Source organism: Acomys russatus, chromosome 2, assembly GCF_903995435.1.
Source record: "Acomys russatus chromosome 2, mAcoRus1.1, whole genome shotgun sequence".
In the NCBI taxonomy this organism is placed as follows: domain Eukaryota; kingdom Metazoa; phylum Chordata; class Mammalia; order Rodentia; family Muridae; genus Acomys; species Acomys russatus.
In genome coordinates this window covers 2,056,090-2,079,013 of record NC_067138.1, presented here as the reverse complement: position 1 = coordinate 2,079,013, position 22,924 = coordinate 2,056,090, and the positions used below count along the sequence as shown (strand labels likewise).

The 22,924-nt window shown below is 42.9% G+C and overlaps 1 protein-coding gene across 2 annotated transcripts in view; it reads right to left on the bottom strand.

The window, feature by feature from the left end:
* Positions 1-4,769: 4,769 nt before the first annotated feature.
* Positions 4,770-22,924, bottom strand: part of Zcchc7 (zinc finger CCHC-type containing 7) — a 175,451-nt gene continuing 157,296 nt past the window's right edge. For both annotated transcript variants that reach the window (XM_051157465.1, XM_051157456.1), the window contains exons 7-9: positions 10,953-11,048; positions 7,298-7,415; positions 4,770-5,560 (exon numbers count right to left, since the gene is read on the bottom strand). In XM_051157465.1, coding sequence (XP_051013422.1) covers positions 5,130-5,560; positions 7,298-7,415; positions 10,953-11,048 — 645 coding nt within the window. In that variant the 3' untranslated portion in view covers positions 4,770-5,129. The remainder of the gene's footprint in view (positions 5,561-7,297; positions 7,416-10,952; positions 11,049-22,924) is intronic.

The following is a 22,924-nucleotide window of genomic DNA, read 5'->3' as shown; positions in this document are numbered from 1 at the left end:
CATCCCCTAAATGTTCATGTCATTGTGGCTAAGCTATGGTTGTTTAGCCGAAGTACCGATCCTGAGGCTGCTGGACAGGTGTGTGATCTCAGATAAGCTGGGCTTTCCCTGAGGGCAGGAAACCAGCATGGCAGGTTATGACAGATCCACTAAAACAAGGGGCTTCTCTCACAAGCAGTGGGTTTTGACTGGGAAGCAGTCTCCTGCATCCTCTCTTTCCCTCTCTCCCTCCCTTCCCATCCAAGGCCAGACTTCCACCACAGAGCTATAGGCTTGGCACTTAAAAGGAGTTATAAGGTGTTCTGTGATGTTTTCCCTCTGGCGTTTTATTGGTAGCCTCTGATTTCCTTACACAGCTTTCCTCTAGCCTTCTTCCTGAAAGGCTCATAGCAAACCATTTAGAAATACACCCCCTCCCCGTTTTAGTCATTTCAGTAATGTCACACACAAAACGGGGTGTTGGTTGGCTTTATCGCTTCTGTCTAGGAACAGATGTTGCACCCTCTTCCTTACACGGAGAACCCTGTTCTTTGAAACACTGATGGACAAGCAGCCGGCCCTGATGGCATGCCACCTACAATGTAACATCACTGTATCAAGTTCAGGGTAGTGCCTGGCCCTCAGCAGGGATTCTATGAAGATTTACAGAAATTAATCAGATTTGCAACTGTTGCAATCCAGAAGGAGCAAGCTAGAGTTCTTCAGTGATACACGTGTCACAGGGAGCCCACCACCAGAGAAGGTTGCTCAGAGTTTATGGGCACCTGAAAAGTCTTTATTCCAACCAGCTGGGCCTACACACAGGTATTAGGGATCCTAGTGCAGCCCAGGGTGAGGGGTTTTGTAAAGACAAAATCTCACATCCTGTATCTCCATGGGCAGCTGCAAGGGGAGGTTTGCACAAGCAAGCAGTTTAACAGAAGCCAAGATAAGTTAGCTGGGTCATCTTGACCTTGTGTTTTTAGAACAGAGTTGGGTAATTTCCCACGGTATTCTCCATCAAGGAGATCAAATTCCAGCTAACCCTGAGATGGCCTCAGCAAGAAGATAAGATGGTACTGGATAGTGGTGTCTCATGCCTTTAATTCCAGCACTTGGGAGGCAGAAGCAGGCAGAACTCTGAATTCAAAGCCAGCCTGGTGGTCTAAGGAGTGATTTCCAGGCCAGCCAAGGTTACACAGAGAAACCCTGTCTTGAAAAACCAAACTCAAATCAAAACAACACCAGCCCCAAACAAAACAAAACAAAAAAACAGATGGAGGAACCTCTGCACTATCACAGGTGCTCAGGTGTTGGTTGAATGGTCCTTGGTTCCAGAGAAGTCCAATATGGGTCATTCTATTTGGTGCCCAGGTTGTGGTGTAAATTTTAAGGTTTTTGTTTTTGGTGGGTTTTCTGATGCCTTGGCAGTTTTGAATTGCTGGTCCTTGCTTATTTGATTGCTTTTATCTGTTTGTATGTGTAAGCAAGGGTTCAGTGAAACCACCAAAATAGACTGCTCTATGGGTAAAGGGAAAAAGTTTATTCAAACACCCAGGGCTATCTCTTGGGGTTCAGAGAAGACAGAAAAAATGGCTGGGAGAATCCTGCTAGTCTTAGGGGTTATGTTCAGGCTGGAGGAAGGTGCAAAGCATTGGGCTTTGATCTGTTGGAGGCTTGAGTTAACAGGGAACTAGAGGTCTTTTCTGGAGGCTGGGAGTTGTAGGGGCAGATAAGAAAATAATACCTCAGCCGGGTGTGGTGGCGCATGCCTTTAATCCCAGCACTCAGGAGGCAGAGGCAGGCGGATCGCTGTGAGTTAGAGGCTAGCCTGGTCTACAAAGTGAGTCCAGGACAGCCAAGACGACTACACAGAGAAAACCTGTCTCAAAAAAGAAAAAAAAAAAAAAAATGGGAGGGGGGGCTAGAGAGATGGCTCAGAGGTTAAGAGCACTGTCTATTCTTCCAAGGTCCTGAGTTCAATCCCCAGCAACCACGTGGTGGCTCAAAACCATCTACAATAAGATCTGGTGCCCTCTTCTGGAATGCAGGCACACATGTGGACAGAATACTGTATAAATAATAAAACAACAAATCTTAAAGAAAAAAAAAAAAAACGTAATGAATTTCCCTGGTTAAACGAAATCCACTTCACAAGGTTTCTGAAGAGTGCTGAGTATTTATTGGGTGGGTCAGGGTTCACTGGCGATGGGCCCAGACCGTCATTATATGGGAGTGGGACCTAAATTGTACATGAATGACAGATAGGCCAAAAACAGGATCTGTGGTAAGAGCCTGCTACTGAGGCCTGGGGCCAGTGAGCGGCTCTCCAGTCCTTGGTGGATATGAGATTTGTGATCCCAGTTTCCCTCTGGCTCCACAGAAAAGCAAGAAACAAAAATGAAGATGGATGGGCCGGAGAGATGGCTCAGCGGTTAAGAGCACTGTCTGCTCTTCCAGAGGCCCTGAGTTCAATTCCCAGCAACCACATGTTGGCTCACAACCATCTGTAATGTGATCTAATGCCTTCTTCTGGCATAACAGGTGTACATGCAAATAGAGCACTCAATAAATAAAATCTAAAAACAAAAACAAAAATGGCTGGTGGACTACGTAATGAACCTTGACCTCACCTAAACCTCGAAATGTTTCCACAGATAGACGGCCTCCGTGGAAGCGATATATGAGTGCTGTCTTAATGCAGGCCAGAAGAGGACATCAGATGCCATTACAGGTGGCTGTGAGCCACCATGTGGTCGCTGGGAATTGAACTCAGGACCTCTGGAAGAGCGGTCAATGCTCTTAACCGCTGAGCCATCTCTCCAGGCCCTGACTACACATACACAGGCAGTTTATTATCCTTTCTCCTGCCTCTACTAAGCATCCCTGGCCCCTAGTGGGTACTGTTCTGCTTCCTGCTATTGTAATTAACATTTGTAGTCGTGTTGGATCCTGAGTTACCTTACTGGTAGCTGGAACTGGTAACTGGTTGTGCTGGCTAGTCTTATGTTAACTTGACACAAATTAGTTTTATCTGAAAGAAGGGAACCTCAATAGAGAAAATGTCATCAATCCTGTAAGGCATTTTCTTAATTAGTGATTGACGTGGAAGCCCACTGTGGATGGTGCCTCCCTGGGCTGGAGAGTTGTATAAGGAGGAAGGCCGAACGAGCCATGATGAGCAAAGCCAGTAAGGAGCACCCCTCTGTGGTCTCTGCATCAGCCCCTGCCTTCTGGTTCCTGCCCTGACTTCCTACAATGATGAACAGTGCTGTGGAAGTGTAAGGCAAATAAACCCTTCTCTCTCCATCTTGCTTTTTGGTATTTCATCACAGCAATAGAAAGCTAAGTAAGGCACTGGTATGGGTACCTGTAAAGATCTGACTTGCTTTATTACTACAGGGCTCATCAGAGCAGCCGCCCTCCACTCCCTTTTTGGAGCTGGGTCCAGGCTGGTTTAGAGCTCGGCGTCCTCCTGTTTTCTAAGTGCTAGGATTATAGTTGTGCAGCTTATGCCCACGTTGGGGATTGAACCCAGGGCCTCGTGCATGCTAGGCAAGGACACTGTTAACTCGATTACATCCCCATTCCTCCCAGCTTTTGCTTTTAAACAAGAACCACAGTGGTTTAGGCCTGCACTACTTTACCTTGCTCCAGAGGCAAAGCTCTCCTGCGCACTGCAGCCACTGCCCGTTGATCTCACTCTGGTGGCAAAAGGAGATCCTTTTGGCAGTGAGAACTCCAGAGTTTCCTCACACACAGGTGTGGACCCCTGCTCCTTCTGAGCATGGCTCTGCAGCCTTCTCCCCTGGTAAGCAACCTGCAGCTACTTGGCTTGGCTGGACTACTTTACTAGGCTTTCTTGAAAATGTCTGCTTGATCACTTTTAAGAGCCTTTTACTTGGGGTTGGAGGGATGGCTCAATAGTTAAACTCTTCTTAACTGCAATTTTTTCCCCCAGGGGACTGGAGTTTAATTCCCAGCACCTACGTGGTGGCTCAAAACTGTAACTCCAGTTCCAGAGCATCCGACACCCTCACACCAGTTTAATTCTGGCAGAGATATTGTGTTTGGGCAACAAAGACATTGAAAAAGATTTATAATTATTCAGTTATATGCATGGGTGTGGATATGTGTGGGTACTGTGCAGGAAAGTGTGGAAACCGAAGTGTTGGATCCCCTGGAGCTGCCTCCTGGGCTGGGAACAAACCCTGGACTTCTGGAAGAGCAGTATGCACTTGGAACTGCTGAACTCTCTCCAGCTTTAGGCATTTTTGACTCCAGATTATGGTGGATTTTATGACTGAGGTGACCTGTCCAACCTAACCAAGTTCTCATTGTCTTTTGTAACAATAAACACATTTACTCATGGTTTCAGGCATTTTCTTTTTCTTATTCTAACATTAGGCTTTCACAAATATAAAAAAGGCTCACAAGTACAAAAGATTCTGAATAGCTTTGCAGCATTTAAAAGGATCCATGAAAACAAATTGAGTTGGTAATATTTATCTCTGTCTCTGGAACTATGGCTGTAAACTGGTACGAGCAGTGTTACTGTGATGGAGCCCCTCCCGCGTCTCAGGCACTCTGTCTTGCCTGCCCACACTGCACAGATTCTGTCTGAGTAGTCTGCCTTGGCCTCTCCTCGGCCTCCTCCAGGCTGCAATGGTGATATCCTCATGTTCAGTCAGCCTCTGATGTTCAGTCCAGAGAAAGATTCCAACAGCCTTGGAAGCTAGCAAAGCTGGGTTTGTATTTTCATTGATTTTCCCAGTGTTTTAAAAAAAAAAAAAAAATGCTAAAAAAGTGGTGGATTTTTCTTATTAGTAATAATTTCTCTTCCAAAAAGTCCTCAAACACAGTAGACAAGTCGTATCTGATGAGCTTGTAATTGTTTTCAAAGCATTTAAAAAGGCTTTCTCCAAAAGACAGTTTTCTACCTCAAGCAAAATTGCTATTGAGACTGAAAGCCAAGTTTATCTTTCTACCTAACAATAGCCTGCAACAAAGAACTGAGCTTTTTGTGGCCTCTGTACAGTAACCACAGGTATAGCTGAAATTCAGCAATTAAAAACAAACGCCCCTTTCGTTTAACAGATAGTCAAGTCCTGACAGAACGTTGTAATGAGAAGACCAGGTCAGAAACCATCTCACAGCTTAGGTTTTTTCTTCCTTTGCTTGATAAGAAATAAGTTATCATTGCTGTCCTCTTCCGTGCATTTCCTTTTCTTCGGCTTACTCCGCCCACTCTCTCTGAGAAGCTTCTCTTCTCTCCGCCTGTGGTAATGGGATGACCGGTGAAGGGACTTGGAAGGCTTTTGGTTGTTGGTACTGCCAGAGGAGTGGGGTTGTGAGCCCCTTGGGAAGTCTTTATCCACGTCCCGGTGCTGGTGAGCCCACCTGCGCTTCCCACCGTCTCTACCCCTGGCCCCTTCTTTGTGTGTTTCTTTGTCTTCTCGAGGCCACCCACGGCTTTTCCTCAAGGAACGGCTGTTTCCCATGTCCTGGTGGTGCCTCTTATCTGCCTCTGCTACATGTGGTCTTTTAAACTGCCTTGGAAAATCTCCACGTTTCTGGATTTCTGGAAGACATAAAGGTATTTTGCCTATTTAGCCCAGGTAGGATCTTTATTCTTAGAAGTAACTCAGCAGACAGAGGATAGACATTTAGACATGTGACCAGCACAGCATTCTAAACAACCCTTACAATTCCCATTGCTAAAAGTGGGGACACATCCTCAAACCCACTAGTATAAGGTTATTGATTCTATTCAACACACGTCTCCAGTGTTACCCAGTGAGGACTAGAACCACCGGTATGGTCTCTAGCTCAGCCAGAGAAAAAGCCATGTCTGACCCATTCACATTTCCAGGGAAGAGTCAGCCCGGGAGGACGAGGTGAAGCAAAATGCAGGGATGGCCTCCAGACAGTCTCACATGACACTTCAGTCTCCCCCTGAGGAGAATCCTGGCCTGCTTCCAGGAAGTGGGGGCCACACCGCCCAGGATGCTCTTCCTGCAGAGAAGTGGCTGCTGGGCAGTGTCATCTGTGTGTGTGTGTGTGTGTGTGTGCTCCTGTGCGTACATCGCAGTTTTAGTGCCAGACAATGCATCTTGTTAGGACTTGACATATTTATTAGGAACATCTGACAGAAGTGACTGTGACATAGTGAGTGGTAGTTAAGGCTAAAGTGAGGTGTGAAAATGAACACAACCATGGAATATTACAGAAATGGCCATTAAAAGCTTAGCCTAATTATTTAACCATAAAATAAGAATTTTATCTAAGGACCAGTGTGAGTTTCAAAGCAGATATGTGCTGGAGCTGTCAAAGCCAGATAAAAAGAGAAAAAACAAAACAAAACCCCCGATTTTCTCAGATTTTAATTTATAAATACTCAGTGTAGAAAACTTATAAAAAATATAAATTAGAACTGGCATGGTGGCGCACACCTTTAATCCCAGCGCTCGGGAGGCAGAGGCAGGCGGATCTCTGTGAGGAAACCCTGTCATGAAAAACAAGAAAGCAAACAAACAACCCAAGGAAACCAAGAAGAAGTCAGTCAGCGTGCAGTCACCCCTAATCTAGACTGGCATTCTCCTGCCTTCTTGGTGATCTCTCTATGTAGTCACTGTGTTCCTCCACTGTACTTCCTCTATAACTGAGATCAATCTTATACTAAGCACATAAGCTATGCAGATGAGTAGTATCATCATTCTGAAAAGGACCTGAACTCAGGAGAGTCTTAAGCCAAAACTGGAAAAAACTAAAAAATGCTAAGAGTCAGAAATGAATTCGAAGAACAGCTTAAAAACACACAATTTTATCATGCAGCAGGGAAGGTAACTCGGGAATATTTCTTGATTATACCAAGAAAGAAAAGAGGCAAAGACAAGAGAGTTAAGCAAGACTTTGAAATTTTATGTACCTTTAAAATTTTTATTATTTTTAATTATGTGTAGGTGTGCATGTCTGCATGGAGGTATATGCACATGTGGAGGTCACAGGTGTGAGATCCTATGGAGCTGGTGTTCCAGGCGGTCATGAGCAGCCACGTGATGCTGCAACTTCAGCTCAGGTCTTCTGGAAGAGCAGCCAGTGCTCTTCACCACTGAGGTGAAGGGAAGCTCAGAGGTGGCAGTGGACCTGGAGCCCTGCCCACAGTGGTGAGCTGTAACAATAGCTGGGGAAGCCCTTAGGAGTTGCCAGAAACCCAAGATCCATGAAAATTATTAGACATACAAAGGGGAAATAATTATTTGTCAAGTAGAAAAATTTCAAAGCATAGACAGATCTACCCAGACGTTTAATGACAAACCTTTCACTTTTCGCTTTAGTCTCTTATCTCTCTGCTGGATCTCATATTTGTCATCATAGTAGTAGATGAATGGAGATGTTGGAAACGTCTGGTTAAACATCCGTCTTTCTGTACATTCCTGTAATTGTATTTGAAAGAATGACATCACAAGGTGGCATTGCTCATGGGCTACATTGGTCAGGAGAGCCCACAGCATGCAGACTGGCTGCTGCAGCAGCCCTTGCTAACCCTACAGCCCCCTATGCGTCGCCGCTATCCTTCAGGCCTGGGTCTCCTCCCTTTCTGACTAAGGAACGTCGTTCTCCCTGCTGCGCGCCTTCCGCAGTTTGAGTTAACAGCAGCATGGAGGGACGGGTGCCAACTCTATCTTGTCCTCTGCTGGAGTTTATGGGCATCATGTGAATTACTTGACCTTGTCTATTTCTTCTAATAGCTTTCCCCTCAAATGTTCCTTCCAAACGTCAAACTGTTCTTTTCTCTGCACATATATGCTAGCTTACTTTAACTCATCATTCATTAGTTACAGGGGCAGCATTTTTTCCCCAAAGGCAAGGTTTCTCTGTATAGACCTGGCTGTCCTGGCACTGACTCTGTGGACCAGGGTGGCTGAGAACCCTGAGACCCACCTGTCTCTGCCTCTGAGTGCTGGGATTAAAGGTGTGCACTGTCACTGCTTGGCGCGCGCTCTCTCTCTCTCAACTAAAAATTTCTTATTTCTTCTGGCATATATTGTACACTTGTACACTGAGCATATTCTTTGCTCCTTCCTGTGCCATTCCCTTTACCTCCTGCTCTTCCAGTCTCTCGCCTCCCACAGTCCCCTTAGTTTCTAGGCTGAAGATTCTTATGGTAAGGCAAGTGGTGGGCTGCATCTACTTGGAAAGCGTTCCTGGGTAACTCTGAGATGCCTCAGAGGAAACCACCTCTTTTCTTTGCTCCCTCAACCAAGCTAGGGTCAGTCCTTTCACTTGTGTCTGCCACGACTCTTTCCCCGCTCTCTGTCCTTGGCTTTACCTATCCCATATAACACCAGGTGATGACACCAACTGATGCAGCATGAGAGGCTGACTTCTCTTTCCTTAGGACCATCTGAACTTCCTCCTGTCATACTGCCTGAGAGTCATTTACCAAGGTTCAGAAGTTTTTAACTAAGTAAGCATTCACGAAAAATCAGGGTGCTTTTAAGAAGCAAGTGAAATTACCACATAGAATTTACCTGACTCATCATATAAATCAACAAAAATATCAAGTTATGGTTACACCAGAGTCCTAGAAATCTTGATACACTCAGTACCCACGCCAACAGACCCTCCTAATTCTTCCACCCCTCTCACCTTTTCACATCCTCTTTGAACACTGTCTTTTTCACAGTGCCTACTGCTGCCCTTGCCTTTCAAGCTAGAATGAGTAGGGCTAGGGAAGGCAACATGAAGTGATTTAATAACATCATTTGAGGGCTGAATCTCTGAAACTGACAGGGTTTGGAGCTTGGACATCTTTCAGCACTGGGGTAGCCTCCTATTTGGATCCTGTTCTATCTAGACGGGCGTCACGTCACAGAACTACATTGTATCACAGTGTTTTCCAAGGCTACATGTAAATTATTTTTTGATTATCCACATCACTGGTCTCCTCCATTAACACAGATATCGATAGCTGGCTATATAATTCATCTTCTGTTCTGGATTAGCCACACCAATGATCTTCTTCATTAGTGTTGGATAATCTAGAGTTCCTTCAACTATGGCTGCCAAATTTGTTTTACTGTAAATTGAAATTTGTCTAAGTCTAGATTTCAGGGATAAATTCCAAATGCTCTTGATATTCCCATCCACATTAACAGCAGTTCCTAGTAAGCAGGGAGCATCCAACTGTAACTGTTTTTCTTTAATTGAACAAACACAAATGCTAAAAGTATAGTCCTTTGCTTTAAAGAGATAAGCAAGCATATAAATCAAACACCTGTGTAATGTGTGTGGCAGCGGATTGCTAGCGTGAGTGTTTCCTGAGAGGTGTTGGTAACAGGAGGCTCGCACAGGGCAGCAGAAGCCGAGAGACGGCAGCTTCCTCAACGAGTCTTCTCTAGTTAGGTTTTCAGTGTGTCTTCTACAGAGGTGCCCTCAGGTGCCCTGCTGGGTCTCGCTATCTACACAGGAGAGACAGCATCTGAATGTCAAGTGTTGTGTACGTCTTTGCTTTGGAGATAAAGACCGAATGCTGGGGGTGGGGGGGGGGGAATGACAAGATTTGTTAAATCATCTGGTTGTCAAGAACAGCGTAAAAATTACACTGAGAATCTGACCTTCATCCTAGCATTCTCTTCTACCCATCATCCTTCTGGTTCCTGCTGCCTGAACACGGAAGATAAACTCAGTCTGTCATAAGCTCTGTCTAGCACCCTTTCTTCTCCCAGCCTCCTTGTCTCTTTGCATTTGTAGACCTCCCAAGGCCTGTGGTAGAAAGGCAGCCTAGCTGGAGTTAAGAGGTGGTATGCCCACTCTGCCACTTGCCCTCCTCTCTTTCTGCTTGGAGGGGTTCTGAGCCTTTATAGGGTTTTTTCCTTCTGCCATAGGATCTGGTCGATGTTTACCTTGGTTTCTAGGCTGTCAGAAGACTGTGTGGGGAGCCAGATGTGGTGGCGCACGTCTTTAATCTCAGTACTTGGGATGCAGAGGCAGGTGGATCTTTTGAGTTCAAGTCCAGCCTGGTCTACAAAATGAGTCTAGGACAGCCAGGGCTCCACAGAGAAACCCCTGCACAAGGATTTCTACTCCCTGTGCCACACTGTTTCTCCTCTTTGACTTTAAGGTTCCCACAATGTACGGGCTAGAGGCCTGTTCCTACTGGGTCTTAGCTCTGGGATGAGCTGCTATTGTTTTATGCTTACTGTGGCAACTGGCTAGAGTCATTACACCTTATAATAGTGAGTGTCTTCTGTTCTCATAGCTGTCACAGAGGCTGGTCCTTTCAGTTTGGACTGGCACAGTCTGGGCAGAAGGGGATGTAGGCAGGCACCTGAGGAGGAGGTGTGTGAGCCAATGCTGTGCAACCTCTGTCTTTCCACCGAGTGCCATGCACGTGAATGGTAATGACGCAAGTGACTGTGGTACCAGGGAAGCTGAAGAACTAAGCAGAAAACCCAGTGAACAGTAACAGCCCATAAAAGGTAAGAGAACTCTTTCTGAGATGCTGCTAACTCTGTCTGACTAACATTACGAACTACATTAAAGAATTATAGGAGGGCTGGAGAGATGGCCCAGAGGTTAAAGGCACTAGCTGCTCTTCCAAAGGTCATGAGTTCAATTCCCAGCAACCACATGATGGCTCACAACCATCTATAATGAAATCTGGTATCCTCTTCTAGCCTGTAGGTATACATGCAGGCAGAACACCGTATACATAATAAATAAATAAATCTTAAAAAAAAAAAAAGCACACAAAAAAAATTATAGGAAAAAAAAAACCTATAGGAATATGCTTTGACAGTTTTTCTTGGTAGGAATAAGAGAGGTAAATAAGTTGAAAATACATCAAGTCTTACCACTGAAGGTTATAAACAACTAAGTGTTTGGAGTTACATTCATTTTGGGCTCACCTTTCAGCAACCATTCCCTGACAACAAAATACATTGCCTCCCAATGCCACTCACACTTACATGTCCATAATGGCCTTTCTGCGCACAGTTGTAGCAGTACACTAACGCTGATTGTCTGGAAGGGGTCTTTGGCTTTTTAGGTGGTCCAGGTTTGGTCTGCAACATAAATATTGTGAGCGTTCAATACATGTTAGAGGAAAAGCGAAGATCCCATCCATTCTAAAAGCTCTTGGGCAAGAAAGCCCTGAAAAACACCACTTCTTGAGTTTAGTGCGGAGTGGGAATGGGCTCCTCATGGAGGCCAGGACACACAACACGCAAGATGCAGACAAAGGCTCAGGAAAGCTAGAGAGAAGGGGGGGGGGGGGCGCTCAAGGCTGAGGAGACACAGCAGGACAGAAACCCAGGCTGAAAGAGCAGTTTCAAGGAAGGGCTGATCTACACTGCCAAGCACAGCAGAAACCAAGCAACACGAGGACAGAGGCACAGCCGTCACACATACGGCCATTCATAGGGGCCTCACTATGAGAGTCTGGGAGGGCAGAGAGCAGGATGAGGAGTGAGGGAATGCAGAGAGAACTACACAACTAATTTATTAAATTCTACTTACTATATTTTATGGTTTTAAAGTATATACACTGTATACACAAAAAGAAATGCTAAGCAATTGAATATACACTGAAGCAAGGGAGCAAGTGTATATTATTATTCTGAGAAGCAGCAACAGGAAAGGACAGGATAAAACAGGGCAGTGTACACAAGGAAGGCTTAGCTGGTGGGCCATGTAGGCTAGGTGAGGTGGGGAGTTCAGAGAAGGGAAGAGCAAGCCCCTAGAAGGTGGTGGACTTAGTCAAGCAGAGAAAAAAATGTTATCTTTTATTTTCTCCCTTTTCTACAGGTGCAAAGGAACAGATGGGCATGTACTCTGGTCCATTTATTTCTCATGCTTATTGGGTTTTATAACAGAGCGGTAGTCTGCCTACTAACATTTTTACCTAATGTTGCAATCAGGTGGTTTGAGGTTGCAGGCATAGGTAAAGAGAGGAGTTCTTGATATAGAAAAAGTGTATAGGTAATAAAAAAAATCTTTAAAAACCTAACTTTAGCTCTTATGTCTTAAAACCGAGAGCTGGATTGAGAGCTACTCTTTTCAGCACTGGGATGAAGCACTGACAGAGAGCTTGAGGGAAAAAGCTGTATTTTGCTCAGTCTCAGAGACTTACAGTGGGGAGGGTGTAGAGAGCAGCTCACAGCACAGCAGGCAGGAAGCAGAGCAGTAATGGAAGAAGCCAGGGCAGGACAGAACTTCCAAGGACACATGTACCGTTTCTAGCTTTAACCGACTTTCTGCAGACATGCTCTACCTTCTGCAGTCCCACCACCTCCCAGCAGTCTATCCAAACTTTGACTCTGTTAACGGACTACACCGTTCTTTAGGTCGGAGCCCCAAGGATCTACCCTCGGATGCACCCAGCTGTGCCTTCCTAAGTTCCTAGTTGCTATTAATCCAGTCAAGTTAGCAAGAGTCATCATCACATTTGAGGAAAATAAAACCCCAACAGTCTTCTGATGAAAATGATCATGGCACACAAAACAGCACTTACAACCTCAGCTACTACCAACTAGGATATAAGAAAACCACAGCTATGCTAAAAACTATTAAATAGATTTTAACAGGGATGCATGTACACAGGTAAGGGTCACTGCAGTGGTTTAGATTTTTCTTTAGGTGATATCAGGAAGTTATCAAATTATTACATGGAAATATTTTTCCTTATCTGAAAAAATGGCTGTTGTCTTGGTATGAAATAAACTATAGCTGTGAGTATACAGAAAGAAAACAGAATCAAAGAAACATGGTAACTTTCTGAGGAAGAAATTTTAAAAGCCATTCATGGTCTGGGCGTGGTGGCACACACCTGTGATCCCAGTACTCAGGAGGGAGAGGCGGGAAGATCAGGAGTTCAAGGCCAGCTTCAATTACACAGCAAGCTCCAAGCTACAGGAGGACCATCTCAAAACACCAGGAGGAGGAGGAGGAGGAAGAAGAAGAAAGTTAACGATGTATTATTATCTAAGATGAAGCTTATGAAACACATTGAACTTAGAAGTCAGGAAACTGTAGTAGGTAACTGGGAACTGTTAGAAGCAATTTTACTTGAGTGGCTGGGGCAGAAGTGAGATTGCTATGGGTTTATCCTAAGTATGAAGCCAGCGAAGGAACTTGGCTGTGAATGGAAGCGGACAGCAGAACAGAACAACAGTGCAAGGATGGCTCCACCAGGGATGGCTGTCGGAGTCCTGAGCACATGGCGTGAGTGTATGTATACATTTTCAGTAATGCATTAAAAATAATAACTGGAGAATCAGTGTCAGACACCGTCCTAAGGACTGGTATTTAAAAAGTCAGCAACACAAAAGTCACTGCTTACATTTCCAGTGTAGGGAAGACAGATACACAAACCACTCCTGCACTCCTTCATCCTTCCCATACCTAGATGTAACTGTATAAACAAAATATTGGAATAAGTCAGTGAATGAGTCACTGCTGGTGCCTCAGACAGGTTTGCCGACAGGGACCCTAATGCATGGGATTGTGCTGACTGACCAGCACTATTCTCTGCAAAGTGCGAAGGCAGGCAAGAACCTCCCGTCTTAGAGGATTTAAAAAGAAATACCTGGCTGGGTGGTGGCGGGCCACATCTTTAATCCTAGCACTCGGGAGGCAGAGGCAGGAGAGGCAGGTGGATCTCTGAGTTTGAGGCCAGCCTGGTCTACAAAGCGAGTCCAGCACAGCCAAGGCTACACAGAGAAACTCTGTCTTGAAAAAGCAAACTAAACCAGACCAAAGAAAACCAAACCTGTACCCTGAAGTAGAACAGGCAAAAGAGTAGAAGAGGAGGTTCTGGAAGGTGAGGAGGGGTGAGGTCACAGTGCAAATGCTCTGTATTTTCAGTGACATGGGAAGTCAGCGAAGAACTGGAAGCTAATGGCAGGCAGTTACTCAGCAGCCAGCTGGCAACCTGGCAGGATGTGCTGCTGATGGTAAATGGAACAGCCAACCTTTATAATAAGTGCCTTCTTTAGAAGGTACCCATGCATGCCCGCAAGTGGCTCTCTTGTGTATGCAGGTATGCGCCACATTCTGTCAATGACTAAAGCAGATTGGCTCTATAGGGTTAAACCCCCTTCTCACCCCATCCGCACAATCTTAGTCTGGGTATTCACCTATCATATTGATGATTAGTAGAGCCTTATAATTGGTCACAATGGCTCTTTCTCTGTAGCCTATTTTCAATACAAGGTGACCATTCTGGTTTGTGGCTCCAAACATACCACCTCCCAGTCTAAGCCCCTCCAACAGCTTCTCTTCTCATTCAGTAAGGACCAAGATGCTCACAATGGGTCACGTTTTTCCTCCTGTGACCTCACTGCCTACCTTGGTGTGTCTCATCACCTCGCTGGCCTCTTCAGTGTTCTCTGAACACTCTACACAAGCTTGCTTTCATTGAGAGTTTAGCACCATCCATTCCACACTGGGATAGCTGTTCTCCAGATACAAGGTGGTTACTATCCCAGGAAGGCCCCAGGTGGTGTTCCCTATACCCGTTCCCTTTGAAAAACAAAACAAAATCAACCCCCCAAAATATGCCACATGAGACATACTAAAGAGCTTATCTTACCTATCCAACCAAAACTTAACCACTAGGGAAGGAGGAAGTTGCTCACTGTTGCCCCCAGCTCCTGGACAGGGCCAGGCATATGATGAGAATTCAGTAAACATGATGACTGAATGATGAAGTAATGGGTACATAGAAAGCATGACTCACAGAAAAATCTGGTAAATTTTAGGTAGTGTTAATAACAATTTAGATACTTTGGGAAAATATTAATTTTTATAACCCCAAGGGCAAACCTATAAAATCATGCCATGAAATATAAAAAACCAGCCAGGCGTGATGATGCATGCCTTTAATCCCAGCACTGGGGAGGCAGAGGCAGGCGGATTACTGTGAGTTCAATGCCAGCCTGGTCTACAGAGGAAGTCCAGGACAGCCAAGGCTACACAGAGAAACCCTGTCTTGAAATAAAACAAAAGACTCCTTTAAAAAATGTTAAAAAGCTTGCATAATTACTAATACAGTTTCCTTGGTGTTTCTCCTATTTCATGTTGAGCACCTGGCACATACTTGGAAACCCAGGAAGAAACTGGTGATGCGAGACACTAGGAACTCAGTATCCCAGGACCAGAGATGAAGAGATGCTTCTTAATCAAGACTTGAAAGTGTGTTTCACAGTGACAGTTGGGATTTTTACTTAGAGAATAACCTCGAATACAGCCTTAGTGCTCATTTATGCCTCTGGATGGAGCACAAACATTTGATGTTCATTCAACTGAATAATGTCACTATTTAAAAACTTCCATTATTACTAACAAAAATAGCAGCAGTATTTATATTATTATGAAAGTCTACACTGTTTCACAATAATTAATTAGTAAATGACTTGACAAACGGTATCTACATGCTCTCATTTTAATAAACTAGCATGTACTAGGACTTAATAGAAATGAAATCAGCTAGATCTTACTTAATTAGAGAGCTCCGTATTAGAATACAGTAGCAGAAACTCAATCATGGCGTACACTGGACAAGTTTTTATACTAAGATTAAATAAAAATCTTTACACTATTTCAAGTGTTGGAAATACAAAACTTTGACCTAATACTTATGCCTTAGAACATGTCTTTTTTTTTTTTTTTTTCCCTCCCACTTAGACAGGGTTTTACTTGGAAGCCATGGCCCTGGATCTCATTATACAGACCAGGCTAGCCTCAGCCTCACAGAGATCTGCCTGCCTCTGCCTTCTGAGAGCTGGGATAAAGGCGTGCACCACCACTCCTGGTGCATTATTTTTAATTAACAGCAAAAGTCTAATTTAAAGCAGAATATGTCAGCTGGCAAGCTCTAGGCTTACGGTTCTGTCATTTGGGCCAGGATTGCTGACAAAGAGTTAGATGGTAGAGAGTGAAGTAAAAAATGTATCTAAAGACTTTGACCCACTGGATACCAAATGAACTATTTACGAAAGCAGGATTTTTTTTTTTTTTTTTTTGGTTACAAACATTTAAATAATCTATATTTGTAGGGTGATATCTTGGAGATTACTTTACTATCAATATATAGGAGTAATAACCTGGTAGATAGCATTACCTATGAAAGGTCCATCTCATCTGCTATTCTTGCTGAAAGCTTTTCATGCACCAGTAAACTCAGTAAATATCAGAAGATAAAGCATAAGCCTACCACGCCATGGATTTACTCCTAATGTCTCCTCAAAGTGCAGCCTGATACAACCATTACAAATGATTTTCTTCTAATGTCACTTTACATAACCCTTTTTTCTGCATGAATAGTTAGTGTGGAATGAATGAATGAATGCCATTAAAACACTTAATCATTATCTGGGACACTGGCCTTACTCCCTTCACTAAGAATCTCCATGACAAAGGCCAAGAGATCAAAATGCTAGAGCTGCCTCAGTGTCCTATTTCTAACAGTAATTTTTTATGCAAATGAACCTGCTGGGCATCTCCCTCTGTGACCTTGGGCTGCCCTTATCTAAACTGACTTTGATCCAATGAGGGCTAACATCTTGTTGAAGCTCATTACTATACAGGATATGCAATCAATGTTACTAATTAGAGGGAATTTTCTACTCTTGTGACTGAAAAATAGACTTATTTTTACAATCATACATATGCTCAAAGACAAGACCATATGTTTTTATTTACCAAGCCAGTTTTCATATGAACATATTTTAAAAAGCATATTAAATGGCTAGGGTAAATATATTTATAACCAAATATAACAATGAGAAAAGTAGAGATCAGTTCCAATCTTTCTAAATATGTTGCAGTTTCATGTACACTTCTTAAACTGAGGTGATTTGTGCATGTGAGGACAACCTTCATTCCAAGCATTTACAGATGATTTTATTCTTTCCACAAACTAGTATTACAGCCCCCACCTTAATAGTGCTGTATCTTAAAAACCTAACCCACAAAATTAAGCAGGCTTTCTCAAGAAAATGTTATGCCGGACTAAAGGGGCACTCGTTCTTATTCGGATTCCACTAGTTGAACGGATCCTTTGGCAACAATTTGACATTTGAGCAGAAGTTTGAATGTAAAACATGCCCATTTCCTGGTACTGATGCTGAGTTTTAGTAGCTACCAGTGAAGAGCAGAGACATCTTCTCCATGCTCTACCTAGCTTACAGTGAGCAGGCTTCCTCTTTCCTCAGACGTTCTTTAGAACATACACACCAACAGCTGGATCATCAGTACCCAGACAAGGAAGAGCATCATTACTGCCATCATCATCTGAACAGAGAGGAGTGGGAGTTGTAGAAACCAAGGCTGAGTTTGTGATGAAGCAACAGCTGGGGACCCATGTACCGGCGTGTGCAGGCTGACACCTCCTGCAGCTGGCGTCTCTGCAGGGTGGATTTGGGACTTCAATTCTAGGCTCATGTCCATCATGGTTTTGGACAAGGCCTTCTTTTGGTCCATAATTTGATAAATATTTACAGTATTACTTTTCTTTGAGGAATATTGGGAGAAACTTTTGCCCTAAGCCAAGACAATGTTTCTTTTATGACGGTTTTAAGCTTTAACTTTTTTTTTCTTACTGAGAAAAATAACTATTGTATTCTAAAGGACATTACTATTAATTTATCTATGTCCTAAAAAAGTACCGAAAGCACCATATATAATGATATACATTTTTATGTATTAAGACTGTCATATACCCAACAGACTCCCAATTCATTGGGTAATTCCTTAATTAGGCAGATTTTTGAAACATGTATTATGTACACAACAGACCGGAACGTTTCCTTTGGAGCATTTTCTAGTCTATCGGGTGATTACATCATTAAGCCACACTTGCTACGTAGAAAAACCCTTATGAAAATTCATGAAAAAAAATGTACAGCATATCATTAGCATGCAGCAGGCATGTATGATTTTGATAGTTTTCTGCTTAAAAAAAAAAACCTACATGAAGTAATTAGTTGAGGTCAGGAAAACATGAGAATGGTCCTAGACACTGGCAGAACAAAATTTACAAAAAATTGCAGCTCTTATGGTTTAGCTGAGAGTAATTTGCTTTATTGGAAAAAGAATTCTTGAACAATGTTCACTGGAATTACAGCAGAGTAAGTGCTGCTTTCCTGGTCTGATATTTCCAGTACACATCTAACTTCTCCCTTGGACATACGTGAGATTTACAAAACCACGGGCTGAAAGGTTGCAAGTAATTATTTAAGGCCTTGCACTACCAAACGCTTATATATTTATGCCTTCACTTAATATAATGTTTAATTTCTCAGTAAGCAAAAAACTGTTGTGTGTGTTGCTGGAATAAATTTTAATAGTGGAATTACATGTTGATTACATTAAGAAAGCAATAGGCTATACCTAAAAGACATATATTTAAAGACAAAAAAAAAAAAAAAAAAAAAAAAAAAAAAAAAAAAAGAAGCAGACATTTCATAAGAAGGAAGTATTAAACTGACTGTGTTCCAATCTTTCTGTAAACAACACACTTCCCACTAAACACCACAACAAAAACAAACCCAAAAGCTCAGAAGGGAACAATGAACACGTGTGAGGCAGTAAGCAGCCCTGCGGTGCCCTCTTGGAACGCTCCCAGCCTTCCCGGCTTAAAAAGCACCCCAATTTTCTCTAAAGGCAGTAGCAGTTATTCACTGGGCCATGGCTAATTTTACATGGAATGCAAAAAATGTTAGTTTAAGTTTAATTTACCACCCTATTTAAATATTTCCAATGTAGCTCTCCGACTGCAGAGCTATTCCTCTGTCTATTTTAATTTTAAAGTAAGTTAGCATAGGGCTTCCTTCGTAATCCCCAGAGACTACCTACATAGTGACACAGACGCACACATTTATGACGGCAACATAAATGCTCTTCTGAAGTAATGTGCAACATTAAGTGAAAACCGTTTCCTGGAAAGATATTATAGGTATCTATATTTTATTTGCCATCTTAAACATATCTGGGTCTTTATGGTCTTATTTTAAAAATGTATTTCCTTTTTATATTTCCTGGTGCAAATGGACTGCATAAATAAGCAATGTGCTATGAGGCTTCAGACCAGCCGATAAAACCTTTCAATTTTCATGCCAGCTTCTTCTTTTGTAATTCAAATCTGCCTGGAAACTGGCAGCTCTGAAAACTGAAACAAGCACTGCCACAAATACCTTGTAATGCTATCGACCTTGTCTGCCCATGCAGTGAGAAAGGGGGATGCGTATGTGTCTGCAGCCATCCAGATAACACAACTCATTTTTTGGGGGGGGAGGGCGTGAGGTGGGGATAACAGAAGCCAGCCCCAGACTGCACCAAAAGCAGTCATTACCAGGCAAGCTGGAGAATAAGTCTCTTCAAAATACACAGTGCATTTAAAAACCATATATGAGGCTGAGCCACTGCTGTCATTACCAATTTTAATTTAGCTCCTTCAGTTTGCTAGCCAGATAAACTCTTTAGTGCAGTTTTTTAATCTATTTGCCACATTTATGTTTAAGATTATAGTAATATGGATAGGAGAAGGAATCACTTTTAGGGGAAATAAAGAAATAGATCCGCTTATCGGCACCCATCAGAAAGTTCATTAATCAGCTAGGCTTTGTGCCCTCTAAATTGAAAGGTTAAATAATCCTCTCAGGAATATTTCTCAGCCCCTCCGCCAATTGTCCAGAGAGGAGCTGCCATTCATAGCACATGGGATCAGTGACAGGGTATCTTACCACTGTTTGGACCCCAAACAATGACGGACAAATGGCCTGGTTTACAAAGAAACCTTTTAGTACACAGATGGAAGAGGACCACAAGCTCTGAGGTAGGGAAGGGCTGAGGAGGGCGTAGAGACAGGCTAAGAGGGACAGAAAAGAACACACACATGTGTGAATTCACAGATATTTTATCTGCAGGTTTACTGGGGTAGAGTGTAAGGTATGGACATGTTAAATACAGATCTCCGAACCATATGAAATGCTTACATAAACCTCCACTGGTAACTGTAGATTAGAACCATGTATCCATTGCATTTAGTAGTTAATGGAGCAACTGAAATAAACCCAGGCTGTTCATTTTGACTATAACCCCACATGCCTTCCCCTCCCACGCAGGCTTACTGTACTAGAGCACTGTTACCCATCAGTCACAAAGACGACTGGCTCCAAGGTATGCAGTAAATGGTCTTTGCTTGCTAAGAAGTTACATTTAGAATTATACTTTATGTGGGTGGGTGTTCTGCCTACACTTATGTCTGTGTACTACATGCTCGATGTCCACAGAAACCAAATGAGGGTGACGGATCTTCTGGAACTAGAGTTGCAGATAGCTCTGAGGCACCACATGGGTTCTGGGGATCAAACCCAGGTCCTCGAGACCAGCCCGTGGTCTTAACTACGGACTCATCTCCTCAGCTTTGGACTTTTGATTTTATAATATATTCTGTCTTAGCCCTTGCTTGTCTTAAAATAAGGAACATGGACTAGGAATACTCTTCCGAGGGCCTGTACCACACACATCAAGGCAGTGCCCAAGTCAATGTAGCCTTTTTTTCTGAACTCATACAAGAACATAGCTGGGAGACTGTGGAGCTCAACCAACTCTCACACTACTGTATTTTGTGATGGTCTCTGGGTCATTTCTAGCATTGGTCATATGCAGGCACGGATAGTTAGTTTTACCTGAAGTGCAAAGCCCTGGTATATTATTTGGTTTCCTTTTCTGTATTAAAATACCTCCTCTCTTCCTTGTATAAGCTACTATAATTGCTGTGAGCTGTTTGATTTCATATTATTTTCATTATAAAGATTTATATAATTGTTCATAGGACATTGAAGTTACCAGATAAAATTATACATATACTAGCTTAGTTCATGTATCTTAAAGCGATGCCACTGCTTATCTCCACCCACTTCTTGCTTCTTTGCTTCCTTTAATGCTGGAGATTGAGCCCAGTGCTAAACACGCATTGCATTTTTATATATTACATGTACTTTACCTTGTTGTTTTTACAGAAAAGGAAGTAACTTAAATCTTTTGTGATCTAACTTAAATGCTTTTGTGCTGATGTTAAGGTACATCAAATTAAGAAAGTAATTTGTTTGCAGTACTTAGTTAAGAGTTACTCACCTAACCCGGGCGTGGTGGCGCACGCCTGTAATCTCAGCACTCATAAGGCTGAGGCAGGAGGATCTCGAGTTCCAGGCCAGCTTGGGCTATATAGCGATTCCAGGCCAGCCTGGGCTACATAGCAAGACCCTGTCTTGGGAAAAAAGAAAAGAAAGGAAGTTACTCACCTACATTTTTTGAAACAAGTAAGACAAGTATAAATAATAAGAAAAGAAGAAGGGCGTTTAAGTATGTAACTTCAGAAACTGCAGAAGGAAGCACTGTTAGGAGGCTAAAGAGGACACCACATCTCCTCCCCTCGCAGAGACAGCGCAGCAGCCTGAGTCTAGGCTGTAGACCCAGCGCTTCCCTACAGGCAGGCGCCCATGGCTTGCTCTGGCAGTGCTTACCTGGTTTAAGGTTTACTAAGGAGCTGTGAGGTACAGCACAGGTGCCATTTCACTGCACACTTACAAGTCCTGGGAGGCACCACCACCCATTTTCAGATAGAGAGCTGTCTTAAACATTTTAACCATAACCACGTACAAATTACATGAAAGAATCAAACTTGAAACCAGAGCACAGCCCTAAGTTGGCATTCTTTTCCTTACATTGTGATACAGAATGTTAACTCATTGATATGCCTGCCCTTCTGTCCAAATTTCATAGCATGTTTTTTAAATGAGCAGTACAACTGGAAAACAAAGGAAATGTTATAGAGCCAACACACACAAAAACAGAGACTTTTATTTTATAAACAAAATTAACACACAGCCCCAAACTTAGTTCTCCTGATTGCACGTATCTGCACCCAAGCATATTCATAAGAATTAGGTATTTAGCTGGGAATGATAGTTCATGCCTATAATCCCAGCTCTTTGGAGGCTGAAGCAAGAGATCAGTTCAAGGCCAGCCCAGGCTAGCCCCATAAAAGAAAGCAAACCAACGAAACCTCAAGTCGGTATTTATAAGCATAGGCAGATTACAAAATTATAAAGATGGTTTTGTATTATATCTAGTAAATTCAGTTAAGTTTGTGTGCACGTGTATATGCACAGTATAGGTGATGTGTATATACACATATGTTTAAAAAATAAAGCTGGGCACAGTAGTTTATGTCTGTAATTCCAGCAGCAGGAGGCTGAGGCTGAGGCAGGAGGAGTCACCTAAAGTCAGATCAATCTGAGCAATAAATCATAGATTCCTAGTCACTTACAAGGTAGTACTTTTTGGAATCTTAAAGCCAACTTAACTTGTTTATTGCAGACACATGTGTGATGACAGTCTGGCTCAGAGACATTGCTCATGGAGAGGCCTTTATGAGTCGTCATTCAAAGGACTGAGCTGACTCAGACTATGCTGACCCTCACTAGTTAGGTAGTGCAATAGCACTGGCTTTGTATACCTTCTTTACATTTACTGCTGCACCGAAACATCCAGAAAAGCACACAATGAAGTCAGCTACTTGGAATGTACTTTAAGGAATGGCATAAGTCACCTATTTATCTAGCATATGAAAAATAGCCACCCAAAATGCTAAAATTATACTAATTTTATTTCTATGCTCTGATGTGTAGGTAACCTTACAAAATAGGAATTGCTTACCATTTCAAATGTGAAACTATAATTTAGAAAGTATACAGTGGTCAACTATAAACTTGAGAAAGTTTAGCTTAATTATCTCGCTTATTTATATCCATGCTCACTGTAAAGAGGCATTCTTTCAGAGTGCAGAGTTGCCAGTAAAAAGGAATACAATTTTCTCTGGGATGACATGACTCACATGTGTTTTACTAAGGAGACAAAAGAAAAAAAATCCAAA